The sequence below is a fragment of the Apteryx rowi genome, unplaced genomic scaffold, assembly GCF_003343035.1.
Source record: "Apteryx rowi isolate R43461 unplaced genomic scaffold, aptRow1 scaffold_126, whole genome shotgun sequence".
In the NCBI taxonomy this organism is placed as follows: domain Eukaryota; kingdom Metazoa; phylum Chordata; class Aves; order Apterygiformes; family Apterygidae; genus Apteryx; species Apteryx rowi.
Genome location: NW_020447486.1, coordinates 1,322,473 through 1,340,174, shown reverse-complemented (window position 1 = coordinate 1,340,174; position 17,702 = coordinate 1,322,473). Strand labels below are relative to the sequence as shown.

At 37.2% G+C, this 17,702-nt stretch overlaps 1 protein-coding gene across 6 annotated transcripts in view; it reads right to left on the bottom strand.

Moving 5' to 3' along the window:
* Positions 1-17,702, bottom strand: part of VCL (vinculin) — a 67,119-nt gene that overhangs the window by 30,199 nt on the left and 19,218 nt on the right. For 3 of the 6 annotated variants that reach the window (XM_026055815.1, XM_026055817.1, XM_026055818.1), the window contains 5 exons: positions 14,780-14,850; positions 6,733-6,883; positions 4,639-4,747; positions 1,969-2,091; positions 380-576 (listed from right to left, as the gene is read on the bottom strand). In XM_026055815.1, the coding sequence (XP_025911600.1) occupies positions 380-576; positions 1,969-2,091; positions 4,639-4,747; positions 6,733-6,883; positions 14,780-14,850 (651 nt within the window). Of the gene's footprint in view, positions 1-379; positions 577-1,968; positions 2,092-4,638; positions 4,748-5,326; positions 6,686-6,732; positions 6,884-14,779; positions 14,851-17,702 lie in introns of those variants that run through there. The other 3 variants (XM_026055821.1, XM_026055816.1, XM_026055820.1) reach the window with 2 other exon arrangements.

The window sequence follows — 17,702 nt, the reverse complement described above, 5'->3', positions numbered from 1 at the left end:
TAGCTATAGGTAACGAGAAACACCTTCTTTGAGGAATACATTGTATTCTACGATTTCCTAATCAAGCCAAAGCCAAAATGTGAACAAATCTTTTGGGTGACCATGCAGTGCCAATAAACCAGTGGGCCACCTTCAAATGCCACATTCCTCTAACTTAGCCTGTTGAGAGAGAAAAAGCTAATTTCGAAAAATTAGCTTTAAGACAATTGTCTCTGAAGATGTTCTTTGACCTTGAAGAGACTTTACAATGTGACTGCATAGTGCTGCAACACTGATAAACAAATACTTATGTCAACATTCTCAAAAATACCAGTTTATAAGGATATAATAGAATATATAAAAAAGAGACTTGTATATCAAATGCAGATGTAAAACATACCTTGCTGGCCCAGGCATCTTCATCCCAGGAAGTGAGTTGTAATACACGGATTATTTCATTTATCTCAGCACTCATTTTCTCTACTGTGAAATTGCGATTTTTCAAGGCCTCTTCTATTCCATGGCTTTTAGAGTTTTTTGTGGTTACAAAAATTTTCATAGCTGTGAACATGGTACCATAGGTTAGAAAAAAAATACCTGCAAGATATGATCAATATTCAAGGTAACCTCCTATTACATAAATACAGAGGCAGTAAATTTTATTTTGTATGGACCATTTTATCCAAAAGTGATTGTAATTATAGCCATCTGTATTTCCCCCTTTTTTCTTCTTTTTCCCCCCTTTTTTCTTCTTTTTTTTAAATCATTAAGACTACAACTGTATCTACACCAGTATTTTACCAGTTATCACATGAGAACTCAAGTTAACTAGACTGGCACAGTAGTAGTTTTCTTGTCCCAATCGTATTCATACTTTGCAATTGACATTGTTAAACATCACCACATGGGTTTCAGCATGTGCTAAAAGAGTTTATGCCTAATTACTAGCACATTCTGCACATATTGCCATTAGCTTTTTGCTACTGCAGCTAGTGGTGGTTGTTCAGCACAGTGGGATTCACAAACTACTATTAGAACTTCATTTTGTATTAACAGGCCATTAATTTGTTTTAAACTAGGTTTACAACAGTGGTGGCCAATCACTATCATGCCACCTGTGATCTGAGTTACTATTATTCTTATTCCTCCATTATTATTGCTGAGAACCTGATTACAACTATATCTCACCTTAGCTAATCTACAGTTCATCACACAGACAGCTATCAAATGCCCTCCATTCACACCATTAACCATCAGCCTTCAGGATGGCAAATAAGCAGCAGCTGAAGACAACAAACAGATGCCCAGAACACCTCCGAATGCAGACAGAAGCCAAGCTTATACACACCTGCAACACATCCATTACACTGATACTTTTATAGAAGGGGCGAAGAGAAGACAACATGATAATTTTAAAAGATGTATTTTGCAACACAGTTCTATTCAGCAGCAGTCAGGAAAATAAGGGGAGCTCATGTTCCTTCAAATCTTGGCAACAGACTGCACACCCCTCTTCACTTAAAAATTGGGTGAACTCTGATCTAAGTTTATTCCTAAACCAGGAATTACGTTTGCATTTTTTGTTCCTCCTCAACATGAGACATATCGTAACATGCCCAGAGAAGAGCCAGGGAAATGTAGCAGGAGGATATCCTATTTACAGTTATTAAACAAGTAAAAATCAGGACAGGGAAGAGGGGAGATAACTGTCCTCGTTTGATTAAGAAACCACTTTAGTCCAACTAGCTCGATTCAGGCCATAGTACACCTCCACATGTTCCCCTGCTCTTCCCCCACAGGCTGCCCAAACAGGCTAATGCCTCTAGCGCCTGCCTATACATGGCTCAGCACAGTCTGAGGTACTGCTGGTGTCTCCACATAAAAGGAAATGGGGATGCCAGCAGGATGATATGTCCCTGCAAAGGAGCACAGTAAAGTTCAGAACAGACACAGATCTGAAGTGGTATTAAAAACTAAAGCAGAAGATACCTGAAATAAGTACTGGCAATAGCTCTTTCACAGTATTCATTGAGTTTACCAGCATAACTCTATGTTCCTGGTGCGTTAATTCCTGCTGTCTCTCATCAATCATTTTGGCCATCTTCGTCATTCCTAAAGATAGAAGTAATTAAACATAGTCATAAATGAAGAAATGTAATATTAAGCCTAACTTGCAACAGTTGAGCCTTCTAAACAGGAACAAAGTGTAACAAGTTATGACAACCACATTTAAGTTTAGAACATAATATATTAGCACCTCTTATTTAAACTGCATTTCAGATACTCTAGAGAACCCATTGATTCAAAATCTATCCACTAGGCAAGGCAGAATGAAAGCCTCAAAATTCTAGATTTAAAATTCCAGAGAAAAAATAGGAATACATGAATAAAGATAAAGAGCTATTTCAGGACATTAAGTCACCTCATGAACACTGGAAGCTAATTTACAGGGTTTTTCCTTTTTTAAGACTCAGTCAAACCCTTAAGTGTGAATGACAGGAAAAGGAAACATCAGGGTTACTTTTTTTTTTTCTTTCTTTGCCTTCAAGGATTTTGTCTTGAGGTTTTACAGGATACAATTCCAGAGTTGTATATATTTTACTTCTTTAAAGAAAGCTCTACTAGCAATATTTCAGTGGTCTAAAAAAGGCGAGGGAAGAATTAAACTCATTCTAGAGTAAATCTGTCTTCAAGAGCTAAGACTTCTGATGTTTACCACACAACACGTGGAAACTTTGGGCACAGTTCAATAAAAATTTAAGTTGATTTAAATTGATGCTGCCATAGTCCCACCTTCTTCTAGAGGGCACAAAACTGGCAGAAAGCCATATACTCTTTTGCTGAGTTAATTTTCTGCTAGTTTAGAATCTTAAGCCAACCTAGCAAAAGGTTAAATAAGCATTAATGCCAATAATAAAAAGTAGGAGGACCACCACACTGCCAGCATAGACTGGCATGCTGTGCAAAAGCATCTCCACTTTCAAGTAACCAAAACCTAAAGAGGTAATCATATTCCTCTCTACTTCCAGCTTAAAACCTGTAAGCACTTTGTTGATTTTTAAGTGTACACACTCATATTCCTGTGTCTTCATATAGTGCTTAAGCTGACAGTAAGATCAGATGTCCAGTGATATAACTGAAGGGAACAAGGACTAATGGCATAAAATGTTAAAGTTTTGTGGACCAGGGCTATAAGTGTTAAGTGGCATTTAATTCAGGCAAAGAGAATGCTTTTAGAACATGCCAGAAGCACAAGATTAGCTCTGTATCCAGAACAGTATGAGTTTAGAGAATCTCATTTGGGACACAGGCACAAACATACATCTCACTTCTGACTAAGAAATTAGATACTTGTCAAACACTTGTTACCTCCATCATAAACATGGAACAACAAATTATGTCAGAGAGGTGCAATGAGAAGTCCCAAATGCTGTCTGAGCCAAACAGAGTAAATAGAAGCTCAGGAAAACTTCTATTTTAAAGACAGAGCATTACGATTAAGGAGAAACTAAAATTGTATATACTAAGTAAAATAATGAATTTCACAGAAAGAGATGATTGCCTTTTTTGCTTCATCATTTCCTTTTCAAAATGAAGCAAAATGAATTTAGCTGAAAGTAATTTCTCATGGGACGTAAAAAAAATTAAAACACTATACCTTCACATGGAACTTAAACTATATGCATATGTTAAACAATGTAATCTATAAGTACATCAAGAAGGATAAATATGCTCTGTGATGTAAGACAGCTTCTAGTCTTTAAGTATCCAATTTCCTTTATTAGCTAGTTATACTTATGCTATATATGTATTCTTATAAACACACACACACACACATATATATATAGCCACTGTCAAACAGCAAGACACTAATTGAATTCCTGCTCTGGTTTTAACAGACTTTAGTTCAACTTTAGTTCAATTCCAATGTTTTCCTATGTTACCACCACAACACCTAAATTTTACAGAATGTTTTTGTTAAATAATACTTAAACTCTTTTATGCTTGCTGAAACTAAAGCACTGGGGGCAGAAGATGACTGGGAGATTAATAGTAGGTTTCCTCTGTACCAGCCCAGCACTTCAACTTACCAATCATTTATTTTCACAAGTGAAAGATAGTGTGATGTAGCATGGTGAAGTAACAAGTAGTGAAGGACCACCAAATAATGAAGGAAAAGAATTAGGATAACTGCTGGGCTTTTGTATTATGCTGCAAGAGTGCTATTTCTGCAACCTCATTAAGATGTTAATATAGAGCATTTAGCTTACACTACTCCGAGAAATTCCTGTTAGGCCTAACCATCTCAGTACAGAAATGTTACAGTCTGAAGGGACTTTAGCCATGAATGCTTAATTATACATCTTTCAAATTTTTTATTTTACTCTTGCAAATGCATGCTTATTTCCCACACATAATGTAGTGTGGAGAAAGTACAGTACACATCATCCACACAGCACATATCTTGACTCTTCTGCATTCTTAGGAGAATGTGAATCAGAAAATAGTAGTTTAAAACTCTTTCCAGACACTTTCAAAGCAACTGCTTTATCACTGTCTAAACACTTTAAATTTGGCTGTGAGAGGGAGTATGGGAAAAAAGGATGAGGAAAAAAGACTACACTTAATATGTTTATGATATACTGCAGCAAATCAAACCTGGCCCTAGATTCTTTGTGTATGTCACCAAATCCTCCATAGTCTCTACTACTTCCGCCACAGTCAGATATTCCAAAATTCCTTTGCAGACACGGATGATTTTACGGACCTAAAAAAGGAACATTCCATCATTTATTAGATGAAGCTAAATTATACTTGAATTAGAAATGCAAGTCTATCATTAGAACAGAATAGGTACAGCATTTGCTCACATGATGTATGGGCAATCATACAGGTTGGGGATGCTGATTAGGCAACCCACAACTCAATTACTTAAGAATGCTGTACTAACAAAGACAAAATTTAATCAGCATTCCACTACTCATCACAAATGCAAAAGCCTCCTTTCGGTGTTTTCACCTTGCATGATAATTGAAGGATAGCAGGGGAAAAAGAAATAAAGAATTGCATTTAAGTATGCTGGCATGCCTGATTCAAAAATTTTCATTGCAATTCCATCAGTAAAAAACATGYAAGTTAAATCACAAAGCAAAATGACAAGGAAAGCAGACTCAAAACTTTCATAGAAAATATTATCCACCATGCAGCTTTACATATGGAAAAAACATTATCCAGAATTCCAGTTGGAAAGGTAGATCCAACATCTTAGGCCTTCCAGGAAAATCTGTCTATGAAGATATGTACTTTATTCACCTCTGGACTTCTGCCTCAGCTGTTGATTACTTACTTTTTTAGTTCATGCTTAAAGCCACAACAGAGTTCTGTTGGTTAACCTAATCTTCTTGCTTCCTGAACTATGTTTCCAACAGCACACATACAATTCTCATTGAAGAATGACTTTGCTAACATTTAATTTGCATCAGCCACATGCAGTGCTCAGTCTTCATAACGATGGATCATAATTTCCTCTAAAACTCACTTCAGTTTTGTCCCCATGTTAGTTTATCTTGAAACATAGTAAGAGTAGATAGAGACATGCCAAGTTTTCTATCTGTGAAAAGTCAATCATTCCAGAGTAATATTTTTCTTTTTACATGCAGTTGTCAGAGAGGAGTTCAAGGAAGCATTAACTCCGTAAAAGTCAACGCCTTTCCTAAACATTGAAAGCAGGGAGATTAAATGCCGTCAAGCTTACTTCCTTGTAATCATGTCCCATAACACTTGACAATATCAATTAAAAACATTTAAAATAATGTATAATTACTAGTGCCACAGAGAAGTCCCACAGCATTATTCTCATTTCAGAGGAACATACTAACAGCATCATGAGCTGATTAAATGAGAGACAAGCTGCCTGCCAGACTACACAGAACAGCAAGAAGGGTAACGTAGTAATGTCAGAGATTAACAGGTTGTTGCACAGGTAAAATTTAGAATTATCAGCAGTTCTAATAGTGCCAGCTTCATTCCCTCTTAAAGGCGTGATATTTGCTATTAAGAAAAGCATAAGACCTCATACTCCCAGTAAGAGGATCACAAGAGTAAAAAAAGATTTCCAACAAAAAGGCAGATTTTCAACTACAAAACACTCAACGCCTCCTTTTTTAAGTTCTCTCGTGTATTTTGCCTTTTTCATTTGAGGTGCTACAAATGGCACCTCTGAGCCATTTCTTTGGCTTCTGCAGCAGCCAAAATACAAGTGTTATGTTTATCAGAACGCATCCTCTAGCTGATCAGCCAACAGTCTAAATTTGGATTACCCCCTTACCAGGCCAATTGAATTGCCACAGCTAATGAGGTCAAGCAAAGATAGCCAGAGAGGTTAGGAAGTAGCCTAGGGCTTTTCAGTGAAGGGATATGGAGAAGGTAAGGGTCCGTTATGGGTACAGTGAAGGGAAGACAGAAAAATGGCAGGAAAATGTAAGCCAGCATTGATGGAATCTGGCCCTTTCAGGGAATAATCACAAACACAAACAAAACCATTGTGTCATACAAAGATACTCTTAACAAAATACAGCAACAAGATGAACCTTCTTCTGATGGACAGAAATGCAAAATATGCTTTAAATCAAGCTAACAGTCAAAAACACATTCAGCTCTACTCAATAGTTTACATTAGCAAATTCAGTTAAGTGGACATTGCAGTTAACGCAACAGTATTGCGACCTGCGTCACTTGTGGTGGGACGCCTACCTCGGCTTCATCGAATGTCAGAAGCAAGTCTGACGTCCCAGAAAGGATGCCTCTCGATCCATCAATGAGATAGTCACGAGCTGGGACGGAATAAGGATCTGCTTGCAGCATCTGGGCTGCCCGAACAAGTTTGGTGCAGGCATTCTCCACTCTGTGGGGAAAGTCATCAGACAAAACATGCTGATTACTTCTGTCTGTAAGGCAACAAACTTGAGAAAATGGTGAAGGATTTGTTTTCAGCCTCACTACTTGAAACGCTGCAAGCGTTCATTCTCTACATTTATAGTCTAACGAACAAAGATATTTACGTTAACAAGAAAATAGACAGCATCTATATGATGTGTTTTTTCTGAAGTCAGGAAATCTTCCAAATTAAGGAATGTTTCAAGTATCCCATATACAGCAGTCAATACAGAATGTTGTTAAGGAAAGGTCCCAAACGCTGACTTGGCAAAACATCTTTTATTCTGAATGATCAGGGTAGGGGAAGGTACAATTATTGTCTTAGTGTTTCCAAGTCAAAGTAATTACTAACCTTTATCATCCTTATATCTGCATTAGCATTCAAGAGGCAACTGCAATTAATAAATACTAAATTACTGCTACACATTAAGACAAAAGAACATCCCATTTAGGAAACCAAAATTCTCAAGACTATTCTCTACCTCACAGAGCTACGCTCCAGCTTTTAACTTTATTAGCACTCATTACAGAAATAGCATTTTAAATGGCCACAAGATTTAGTGATAAGGTATGAATTTCAAATGCAGGTTGAAATTCCGTATTTAAGAACAGGAAGGAGAATTTACAAGGTATTATAATGTGCAATTACAATAATACAGAAGGTACTACAAGAAGCAAGGGAGCTCTAAAATTAAGTTTTATCAAGCCATTTCACATGACAATTAAGAAAAAAAATCAATAACTGGAACATTAAAGAGCTTTGTGTTTTGTTTGCTTGCTGTAATCATTTCACAACAGSTTAGAGAAATAAAAGTCAAACTTTGCTTCTATGGCGGCTACGCTAATCATGACTGTAGTTACTGACTACGCTGACCATGCCTTTCCTCCATTCTCTCACCTTGTTTAAGAGAATTGTGAATAAGTCCGATACTCAGATTCTAGGTATAGACGAATGCCATATGCCTATTCAAGTTGCACCAAGTTCCAACAAACATTAAACCCTCTTATTTCAGCAATACTATCTCTCATTGTAACTTTTTTCATGCTTGTCATAGCTTATTTTCTAGTGATCATTTAGGCATACTCTTTTATCACAGACCTTCAGTTAAATTATATGGGAAAGTTACAGTTTTTTCATTTTCCCTCTTAAGTTCTTTCTCACACAAATGGCAGAACATAGTGTTTAATCCTACCACTGACTGCAGCAAGAAATCACACATCTACTACAGGAAAACAAACTTTTTTCAGAAAGTAAGGTTTTCAGCTAATGGCTCCCCAGATAACCAGCCCCATTGTCATAATCTATTCTTCAGTGAGACACCTGGGGAGCGTATTGGGTGGTAACTCACAACTGAGTAGAAAAATACAGGACTTTAAGGCAGAGAGTGGGAATGGTTTACTCACTAGTATGCAATGAACTTAGCTGTAAAATCAAGGTCAACTAACTTCACTAAAGCAGATATCCCCACTTCAAGTTTATTTTTTCCAACTCTGCTAAGAAAGCAGATATCACCTATTAACCCAGCCAGAGCCACAGACTCAGAAATACCTCATTTCCTACAGCTCAATTTCATGCTCAACTGTTTAATAATAATGATTATCTCAAGGCTGGCTTCTCCATTTGTGAATAAATGAATTAATGTAAATGTGCATTAACCCAAGAAGTTCCCACAATTTAGCACAAGAATGAAGTTTCAAAAGATTCAAAGACTTCTGTTCCAGGTTTCAAAGTTGAACCTTTAAAATTAATTTTGTGTTTTACTTGCATAATACCTTTTTTGTATAAACTTCCCAGTGTATTTGAAAGACTTCAGGAACGTGCAGTTCTATGTGCAAGAAAGGAGGGTGGAGGGGAAGGGAGCTGGTGTTTTAAAACAGACCCYCCCCCCCCCCCCAAAACACACTAGGAAACAAAGGATTAAAGGGGGGGGAGGATTTCAAGTTAAAAGATACACTTCAACATATTCACTGCAATGAAGTGCCAGTTCTCTCACAGAAAATGAAACATACTAAAAAGTTCTCAGTAGCAGTTCATTGCTAAGGTGAATTTATCACTAAAACTTAATTAAATCACTGCTGAGATAAGAAGCCTTTGCTACTTCATGCTTTTATGTTGTATAACCTGCATCTCTATGTATAGAGACCACACCCACAGAAGCACACAACAGAACCAACACAGAAAACTCTGGATAGCTAGGTACTTTATGTACGTATTTTGATAAACTTAAGATTTTTTAATCTTATAAACAGATGGAAAAAAATTAACCACAGAGCTACAATAGTTAATGCTAATGACAGTTTCTGTGGAATACCACCCCCCCCCACACACACACACACACTCCTATTCTTTGTTACATTCAGATCTGGACAGCACAAATCTTATCTAGTTTGCAAAGAGGAAGGGGATGCTCAATTGTTTATTGGAAGAAAGCTGAAATTCTTCCAATGCCAAAAACCCCACAGAATCCAATTCACAAAAAAGTCTGCACATGATGTAATATAGTGCAAGTTACATACTAATACATCAGTAAAACTTTAATTTCCTCTAAAGTTCAGGATGTTGGCTTACAGATAAAATCACAGTTAAGGGCCAAACAGAAAATAGCTGAAAAAACTGCCAGACATTTAAACAAAATTGTACTGTAACATTAGACAACACCACCATATTTATAGAACAAATTCAATACAGATTTTATATTTTGATGCTCTTATTCTTAGACATAAGCAGATCATAACATAGTTGTAATGTAATTGGATCTGTATATATCAAAACATCTGCACGCTTTCAAAAACATGAAAGCCTATTCTGAATGTGAAACTTTTCATAAACTCAGTTGCTAAAATAGCTGTAGTGTGAAAACATATCATTGCTCACCTTTTGCGTTCTACTTCATTTTAATTGTAATTTGTATTGGGCTTTATTATATTCAAAATAACAGTTGGATCATTCTGTTGGATTTACTGAAAAACTGTTTCAAATTTGGTAATTCTAACACAATACCCATTGAAAAAAAGTTAAAGTGTTTGGGGTTTTTTTTGTTAAGACTACAGTAGCCAAAATCACACATAGTACATTGGCAGTTTATAGGAATTGATATTTCCACAAGAAAAAATACACAGCTGTTCAACAACAATCTAATCAGTAGATGGGTAATTTTACAGTAAGTTATCAACTGGTGTCAGGTTAGCAGTTAACTTGAAGTGGCATTCAAATGATATAAACTGAAAAAATCTCCATACTGAACAACCAATTAATCAGGGAATCGACYAGTGTAACCTCAGAAATGAAGTGTTTTTCTTGCCAAAAAAGAGATTTTAAATTCGTTCCAAAATATTTATCAAAACAAAACAAGAAACATTAAAGTAGTGCCCTCTAGGCATTTTTCAATACTTCTGATAACAAGAGGGAAAATGCAGATGTCCAATGAAATCCTATCACTTGCCTATTTCCTAAAAATGTAATTGATATTCTGCTGGTAATCTGAAGTCTATGAAGCAATTAAAAAAGTGGCACCTCCTCTGAGAGCCAAACTAATTTTCAAATATCCAAATCCCTATGTCATATCATAACTTTAAAAGACACCATTATAAAAGAATGCATATTTTTATTTTAGAGGCACAGTTACAATAAATCTATGTTAACACCAGCCAAATTTTATGTAGAGAAGACACACAGGTCATGATCTTTCCAACTACAACAACTTCCAATAGTCAACCAACTTCTTTCCTGTTAGCGTTGTCTTTATGAAGTGCGAGGAAAAGTTGCAGCTTATGCTAAACTCCCATTTTATTTTTCAGGATTTAGGATTGACCTCTGCTTTTCCCAAACACAGATGGCTGTTCTAAAATACAAGATTATGCTTTTGATACCTGAGTAGCACTTTTTTCAATTTCTAACTGCTCAAGTTGTAGTGAGTTTACTCACTACAGTTTAGATTACCTACAGCTGCAGAAATATAATTTAAGAAGTAAATACTTTATAGTAATGTAATTTTGTTAATACAGGTGACCAGTAATGCTGCTCCAACTTGGCTACAAAAATAGTGTTAATACAAATAGCATTATGGTTTTATTAAATGAGTTTGCATGCAAGTTAACTGCAGACAGATTTTTATTCCAAGTGCAAACAACTCAGATGTACCCTACTCTCTGCATAGAGATTACAGCTTTTTCCTTCATTACAACAGAATTATAACAAGTAATATGAACACACAGCAAAACCATCTGATTTAAATTCCATGCATTACTCACACTCCCTGGAGACCAAGACAATCAAGATACAGAACACAGCATTTTTTAAACTTTAGGCCAATGCTTCCAAGGTGGTTTATGTCACTAGCAAGCAAAGGGATGCACATTAGGCTCCCCATGGCTAACAAAATTTTGCTGGTTGCCATCACACTCCTACTGGAAAACTTTACACAGAGTACCATCAAATATTCATTATACACCCTCAACATCAGTCTCAGGCAAGTGAAAGAAAAAAACCAAGTCTTTAAGAAGAATAACATCTCCATCATCCTCCAGGCATGGTTCCCTCCAGGTCTTGTGGTCCCTTTGAGTGAGAAAAACATGGGCAGGGAACACAGCGCTAGTGCAAGCACACTGTTTCTTACCCCATCAGACACAGGCCAGTTTGGACAAGTCCTGCAGAAGGACTTCCTAAAGATGACTGCCAATTCTTGAATCAGCAGTTTAGAAACAAACAACCCTCCCCTCAAAAAACAACAACCCTCTTCCATTTGGCCTCCTACATCCCAGTCTTGCTCTTTAACGCAGAATCGGGTAGAGCTCCTTTGGCAGCTCACTCACAGCTATCACTTGTCCCTACACCAGAGAAGTCAGTGACAGTATGTTCCACCATATGAACGAAGAACTGTTAACATGTACTAGCTCTTTTTGATATAAGGTCTAGATTAACTAAAACCAACAAATATAATAGGCTATCATTCATAAAGGTCATCCATCTTTCATCATTCGTGTTATCCCATCCAGGATATTAGGTAAGTACTGTGTGAAAAAGGTTTCATTATTGTGACAGATAGTTCTGCTTCTCATTTTTCATTGTACTACGAATTAAGCAGTCACAAATTGTTGCGGAAAAAGTTCTTGTACTCAGCAAGAAATGTTACTATTCAGCAGTGCTCCACTAAAGAATCCTTTAAGCTTTCATCACATTTCCATAGTAATTTGACTATGTAAGTCTTCAGAATCTGGTAAATGTTATCAGAGGCCAATTATTGTGTAGCAATTCAGAAGGCAGTCTCTTTTCCTTAATCCCTTACTCTCCTTAGTGAGCAAGAAGCTGGAAATGAACCAAAAACTCTACACATCCTAGAAAATGAGCACAAACAAAATTACATGTTTATATACAGCTCCCCAAGGATCAAGAAAAAAGTTTTAGTCTCATTTCAATACACACACACACCCTCCAAAAACAGCAACCCAAAACCCCAAAACAACCCTCCCCTAAAACATAAAACCAATCCTGAAAAACCCAACCAAACAAGATCACACACCAGGAACATAGCATAAGAAATACTGTCTGGATTGTATCAAAGGCCCATTTAGCTTAGTATCCTGTCTCCAAAAGTAGCTGCAAGTGGATGCCTAAGAAAGGCTAAGAACAGGACAAGCATTTATCATACTTCCTCCGGGCACTCTCCTATCCTCCAACTATTTTCAGCTCATGGGATTTCCCGTGGTTTGTCTATTTGATAACTCTCAATGGATTCCTCTAAGTACTGGCCTGTTATCCTCCAAACCAATACAAAGAATCCAGGACATCACTTACTGTATGAAGAAGCTCTGCCTTTTGTTGATTTTTAAACTATCAGCTTAATGTAATGCCATCTTCAAGTTCTTGCACTGCAAGAGCAGTGGAAGTTATCCACACCTCCATGCAACTCATAGTTCCTTAGACCTCTGTCGGTCCCCCATCTCTCCTCTGGCACCTTTCCCAGGCGGAAGAGTTCCAACCTACTCAGCTTTGCCTTATACAGAAGCCATTCCATACCTTTCACCACCCTCGAAGTCTTTCTATGTGCTTTTTTCAGTTCTGCTACATCTTTTCTAAAACTGAGGGACCAGAAGTGCATGCAGTATTGAAGGAGCAGCAGAATCATATACAGTGACATTACAGTCCTAGTCCTTTGCTAATAATCCTTTCTTGACCATTACTGAGCATGTTAACGGATGCTCTCACCGATCAGAGCTCCACAGTCTTCCTTGCTAGTAGTGATGGTCAGTTYGGAGTCAAGCATCCTATCTGAAGCTAAAGTTGCTACTCACCCAAATGTCTGTCACTTCAGAGCTATCAAAATGATTTCATCTACACTTGATATCAAGTCACTCAGTTTAATCATTTCCTGCTGTAATTTCTCACAGTCATCCATCATCCTTACTACMCTGCATCAGACTTCTGGTCACCAGCAAGTTCTTTAACCTCACTGCTCATCCTGGTTTCCAGGGCATTTGTGAATATGGTTAAAAATCACAAACCCCAGCACAGATCTCCGTAGAACCCTGCTGATGACTTCCCACCACTGTCAGAGCTAACCATTTAATGTTTCCTTTCACTTTGAATCTTTTATTTTCCACGCAAGAACTTTCTTTCTTACCCTGCGCCTAACTTTTCTTAAAAGCTTTCAGATTTTGTCAAAAAAACTTTTAGAAATCCATGTAGACTGTATCACTTGGATTAGCCTTATCCATCTTCATGATATTTCTAAGAACACGAGAAGCTGGTAAGGCAGGACCTGCCTCTACAAAAACATTGTCAATTCACCCAAAGCAAATTGTATTTACTTGGGCGCCTGTTAATTCTCTTCTCTATTATCCTCTCTCTTCTCTTCTGGTCATTTGCCCCAAAGGTATGCCAGACCTCTTGATCTCCTGATCCCTAGATTCCCCTAGAAAGTTTTTCAAACAGGACCATCACCTTCACTTCTGACATACCAGATAGTCTCAAGTGAGAGGTTGCACATCACTAATAATTCAGCTATTTCATTCATGAACCTTTACTGCTCTTTGGCTAATACTACCTCGTCCTAGCTGTTTTTTGTTTTGTCAATCTACAATGCAACAAAATAAATCTGTATTCACTGCTTCATAGAAATTTCTCTTTCAACATCACCTCTGTTCTCCATTCTATTATTTTCCTAGTTGACTCAGTGCTTTCTGATTTGAAGTATCTGCCTCTTCTGTCTTCAGGAATATAGTAAGATATTCATTAATTTTGTACACATCAGCAGAGAATGCTAATACTGCTTTCAGTGGCTTGTAAGGCAGAATCATTTCAGTTAAAGTTTCTCATTTGACAATAAGAAGCTTGGCAGTTTCACAACAGGAAAAAAATGATGTATCATTTCTAAGACTTCGAGCAGCAGGAGGAAAAGTTATTTGTCTTCAACACTGAGCCACGAACTTAATTAAAAGGGTCAGTCACTGCTCTTCAAATGTCTTAGATTTCCAAGCAGTGATATGATGTACCAACTGGCTATACTGCCACATTCACACTTCACCAATCAAATTAAAGAAAAGATTTTGCGAGAACACCACACATTATCTTTGGCATTGTTAGGCACAATACCAGCACACGGGTAAGTGCCATGGTTACTATGAAATATTTTTATTTTTGGAGAAGACATAAGGAAGACATGTATAGACAGATATGCACCCATACAAATAAAATATAACAAGTCACTATTGGCTGAAAGGTCATTTCTGAAGAAGGTGAGCCTCAAGTCCACAAAGAGAACTATATATTTTGTAATCTGCACAATAGAAGTGAGTAACAAGGCCTATCATTGGGGCACATCTCCTGTACCTACAATAGAAGATTTGACAATATAAATGAGTTTACTTGATAAATGCGGGTGGCATATCCCTTTTCAAGATCTGGTCTTCTGTTGTCTGCACAGTCTCTTTTCCAACCTGCAGGAGAAAGAAGTCATACTTAAGTTTCAGAATTTCAGCATAAAGCCTAAATGAAATCAAACAGCAACAAAAAATTTATTTGTACCAATGACACAATTCCTTCAACTATGTTTGTTGTTGCTGGGTGTAGTTTTGAGCCCATTATATATTTGGGTTAGTCAAATTTTAATGCCTTACAAATCACATTGTGTCTCCTGCCAACATCGCCACTAAATTATTTGGGGGCGGGGGGAGCTTTTCCCTCTTTCCACTCTCCACAGAAACAGTGCAACTAAACACAGCAAACAAATAAGAAAAACTTAATCACAATGAACTCTGTAGGCTTCTCTCTCAACTCCCCCCAAAAGTCAAAAAATCAAATTCAAAGTTAAAAAATAATCCCCATTTTCCTATTCAACCTGTCTAGTCTATTAGAAAAATGTACGCAATTACTGACAATACTCCCCACACCCACATTCACACCCTCCTTAGGCAAAAATAATTATGCAGAAGTTAATAAAGAAAGAGATAGAATAAGATCTGGGTTTTTCTATGCACTAGCTGTTGCGTTATACAATACAAGTCTTTATAATCAGTAGCTGGCTCTCTGGACTGTGAGATCACCAACTTGACAAAATATTTCCAGCTCCTTTGTTCACTGTATTTTCCAGCTGAATAAGCCATTCAGAAAGGCATCACAAAGCAGAAGGTCTTTAACCCAGACACTAGCTTGTGTTAAGAGCTGCCAGGCCTGCTCAAGCTAGACAAGATAGCACTAAAAATCCCTGATCAGCTGCTCTTTAAAGATCTGCTGTTTTTTGACAGAAGTTGCAGTGCGCCAATATGCACAGTACTTAAAAATTCTAGTRCTGTACAACACTCCAGAAGCAGCATTTCCTTGCAAATTTACTCCACTTGCCAAAATTGGTCTTGCTACTTCAGTCCTTTTCAGAGGGGCTTTACAGAATTACATTGGCCCTAATATTTCATTTGGTTCATACACATGGACACTCTAGTCTACATGTAACTTTTTTTTTTTTTTTAAACTTATTAGTGCAACACTTGCAAGTATTCATGCATGTATTTACTAGCAACAGAGGGAAGAGTAAAGATGCTGAAAGTCTTCAGTTTTACCATGGTTTTCCATCTCTTATGCTTACTGTAACTCACAGTACCAGCACCACTGCCAGCTAGCGCGCAGCACTACGGTATTGCCATGACTCCTGTGACTCCAGGGTCTTGGGCAGGGGAGGGGTAGCAGGGCAATGCCTCAGCAGCACAGTTACAAGCGTCTCATACCCCGATTTCTTCTTGGGGCAGGGTTGTATGACCCACCACTGACAGCATGCCTGCTTCATTCTAAACATTTCCACTCCAGGTCAGGAAACTTTTTTTTTTTTTAAATACATTTCNGGGGGGGGGGGTGCATGCGCAGAAACATAACAGAAAAGGAATAATTCTTATAAGCCTGCATAATTTGGATTATAGAGAACACATCATTCGGATGTAGATAGAAGTCTGTCACCAGATGAAAACCAAGAGTAATGTTTTATTTCAAAAAGCCACTGGGGAAAATCCCATTGCCTTCAAGATGTATTTCTCTTTCTCAGCTGTACCAATCTGCATATAGATCAATTTTTTTAAAAACAAAAAAAACACACCACATACATACTCTGAGGATATACAACTTTTAAAGAATGCATAAAAAAAMCAAAATTTACAACAAAAGAACTTTAATTCAAAGCTCGCCCTACAATCAATATTCAGCTTGCTTTTTTTATATTGAATAGTCGCCAGGAACAACTGAGAAACAACTTTTTCATAAGCTACAATAGGCTTTATCGAAATTACTGCTAATTCTACTAACTGAAACAAAAGCATTTCTTCAGTCTGGAAAGCAAAGTCTCCTCTTCTTAAACTTTTCTAAAAATAAAGTATATCTAGGCTTAACTCATGGGATGCAACATTTAGGCCACAAACCTGACACAGCTGTCTTCACCCACACTGCAGCTAGACAGCATAAATTTAGCTGAAGTTTTTTCAGTAGACCATAATTCTTCTGGAAAATTTTCTCAAAGTAAATCTTTTTAAGCCTTTCAGTGGCAGCTGAGTTAATTTCCATATATTAACTTTGTAAATAAACAAAAAAACTGATTCTTTGGGTTTAAATGAGGTACCTCATTCATATAAGCAATCACCATAATTCAATGTGTAGCTGGAATCAAACAGGTGGGATATACAAAATGAAAGAACTTGGCACAGATAGCTCAAATTCACTCACTCACAAGACCTCTTTGGAGCAAACACTCAACAGTTCTCAGTCATAAGAATTTCTTTGCTATGCCTGGCTAGGCTCTTTACTCTTCAAATGGAAATAACGTATAGGATATGAGGTAATTTCCGTTTTCATTTTTTGTAGGGAGTGTCAACCTCAATACATCTCAAATACAGACCCAGTTTTTGTCCTAAACTCTAAAGACAGCCCATTTTTCTCCCATGTTCACCACAAATTAGAAACACTCATTCCTCCTATATCCTCAGCACCATACAGCACACAAAGACACACAAAAGCTTTCAAGCAGTTCCCACCAGGCCTATTAAAAAGGTCCCCTAACCTTCTAGAAAAAAATGACTTTTACCATATTTTAAGCTGCAACACTCCACATACCCCTCACTGAATCTCTGCAGTTTAAACAAATCCTTTTGTCTCATAAGGAAAGCATTTCATATTTGCATAGCTATTAACCTTTAGAAGCTGCAGTCCTTGCATTTGTAACCAAGGTATGGAGATGATATGTAAAGAACAAATGTACTCCATACACCATTTAACAGACAGTCTCAAAACAAAGCCACWTTGATGACTTTTTAAA